The 2,041-nt window shown below is 75.5% G+C and overlaps 1 protein-coding gene across 1 annotated transcript in view; it reads right to left on the reverse strand.

The window, feature by feature from the left end:
• Positions 1 to 397: 397 nt before the first annotated feature.
• The window catches only part of PEAR1 (platelet endothelial aggregation receptor 1), a 10,713-nt gene continuing 9,069 nt past the window's right edge, over positions 398 to 2,041 (reverse strand). The window contains 9 exon segments of the mRNA XM_026046621.1: positions 398 to 526; positions 583 to 665; positions 743 to 857; positions 937 to 1,019; positions 1,085 to 1,116; positions 1,339 to 1,451; positions 1,551 to 1,637; positions 1,716 to 1,799; positions 1,880 to 2,039. Of these exon segments, the coding sequence (XP_025902406.1) occupies positions 398 to 526; positions 583 to 665; positions 743 to 857; positions 937 to 1,019; positions 1,085 to 1,116; positions 1,339 to 1,451; positions 1,551 to 1,637; positions 1,716 to 1,799; positions 1,880 to 2,039 (886 nt within the window).

The following is a 2,041-nucleotide window of genomic DNA, read 5'->3' on the forward strand; positions in this document are numbered from 1 at the left end:
ACGGGAGCCCCGGCGCCGCCCGCGGCCCCGTCTCTACAAATGCACTTTGTTGGGTCCTCGCCGCGCCGCGGCCCCCCTGCCCCAGCCCCGCTGCCTATAAATATGTATGTACGTACGTGCGCCCGGCCTGTAAATAGCCCCCCCGGCCCGGCCCCGGCCCCGGCCGCCCTTCCCGCCCGCCCCGGCTCCCGGAGCCGCCGCCGCATCCCGCCGGGCCGGCTCCGCATCCCGGAGCCGGGGGCAGCGGGTATGTTCTGCCTCCCCCCACGGCCAGCGCGGGGGGAGTCCGATATATATATATTATATATAATAGAGCCAAGACTGGTTGCTGTTCCCCGCTGTGTAATTGGGCTGATTTTCTTGCTTTTCCRCGGTAAAAATAGTTGTTTTTTTGGGGCTACGCGCCCGGGCTCTGCTCCGCGTCGCCCCGGTGCCGGCGCAGCGGGTCCCGCAGCCGCAGCAGCTCGCGGAGCCGCGCGGCGGCCGGGCACGAGGCCGGGAAGAGGTTGTTCTGCGGGGAGAGAGGCTGGTGCCGGGCGGCAGCCGGTGCCGGTACCAACACCGGTGCCYGTCGGCGCTCACCTGCAGCGCCACGCGCAGCGGCCGCGCCTCCCGCTGCAGCAGCGCCACGAAGGCCTCGAGGCCGCGCTCCGTGATGCGGTTGTCTGTACGGGGAGGAAGAGGATGGGCAGCACCGCGAGGCGACGACGGCGCCTGGGCGCCCGCGCCCGCCGCCGCTCACAGGCCAGGTTGAGGTTGAGCAGCTCCCGGTTGCCCAGCACGAAGACCTGCCCGTCGCGGTGCTCGGCCTCCTCCAGCAGCGCCGGGGGCTCCTCGGCCGCCGCCGCCGGCGGCGCCTGTGGGCAGAAGGGCCCCTGGGGGGCGACGGGGCCGTGGCACCGGCCGGGGCGGCCGCCCCGCCGGGGTGCCCCTCACCTCCATGTCCAGCACGGGGCTGCGCTTGTCCCTGGCGCCGGCCTTGGTGCCCTTGGCGCGCGCCGCCTTGGGCTCCGCCGGCGCTGCGGGAGCGCGGGGCGCTGAGCGGGCGCCGCTGTCACCGCGGGGCTGCCGCCGCCGCGCTCACCTTTCTTGCCTTGCTTGGCGTCGTCCTTGCGCCCCGGCGCCGTCCCGGTGCTGCCGCCGCCGCCAGCCGGCTGCCCCTTCTCGTCCTTGCGCTGCTGCTCCTGCGCCTGTAGGCGCCTCAGCCCCGCTGCGCCCAACGGGGGCACCGAGGGGGGCACCGAGGCCGTGTCCCAGCCTCCATCGCCCTCCAACGGGGGCACCGAGGCCGTGTCCCGGCCTCCATCGCCCTCCCCTGGGGCCACCGAGCCCCGCTCCATCCTCACCTTCTTCTTGGGCGCCGCTCGGTTCTGTTTGGCCGCAGGCGCCCGGTCCAGCGCGGCGCCCGCCTGGCTCCCGGCGCTGCGCTCGCTCCGGCTGCCCTCGGCTCTCTGTGGGGCAGGACGGGCAGCCCAGGCCGGGGGGCTGCGTCGGGCGCCCGCCCCCGGGGTGGTAGCCGCCGAGGCGTCGCCAGCGTCCCCGTCACTCACCGCGCGCGGCTGCCCCGGCGCCTCCTTGAGCAGCAGCCACCTCCTCTCCACCAGCTCGGCGTGCGTCAGCGCGAAGGGAGCCAGCACCTTGGGGTGGGCGCCGGGGCGGGCTCGCTCGGGGCGCCCGCCGGCGGCACCGCGGTGGCACCCACGGAGAACACCCACCTCGGCCAGCCGCAGCGCCCCGGCATCCCCGATRGCGTTGTGGGACAGGGAGAGCGAGAGCAGGCAGCGGTTGAAGCGCAGGGCCTGCGGGGCCAGCACGGGCTGTGGGATCCCGGCGCGTCCCGCGGGTCCCGGCACGGTGCCCGCGCGGCGCCGCTCCTCACGTCGGCGAGGTGCCCGGCGCCGGCGTCCGTGATGCGGTTGAAGGCGAGGCCGAGCGAGACGAGGCCGCGGGCGGAGGCCGCGCGCCCGGCCAGGCTCTGCGCCACGAGGCGGGCGGCCTCGTCGCCGATGTCGTTGTGGCGCAGCGAGACGTGCGCCAGCCT

Source organism: Nothoprocta perdicaria, unplaced genomic scaffold (genome assembly GCF_003342845.1).
Source record: "Nothoprocta perdicaria isolate Ctin4 unplaced genomic scaffold, notPer1 scaffold_450, whole genome shotgun sequence".
Classification (NCBI taxonomy): Eukaryota; Metazoa; Chordata; class Aves; order Tinamiformes; family Tinamidae; genus Nothoprocta; species Nothoprocta perdicaria.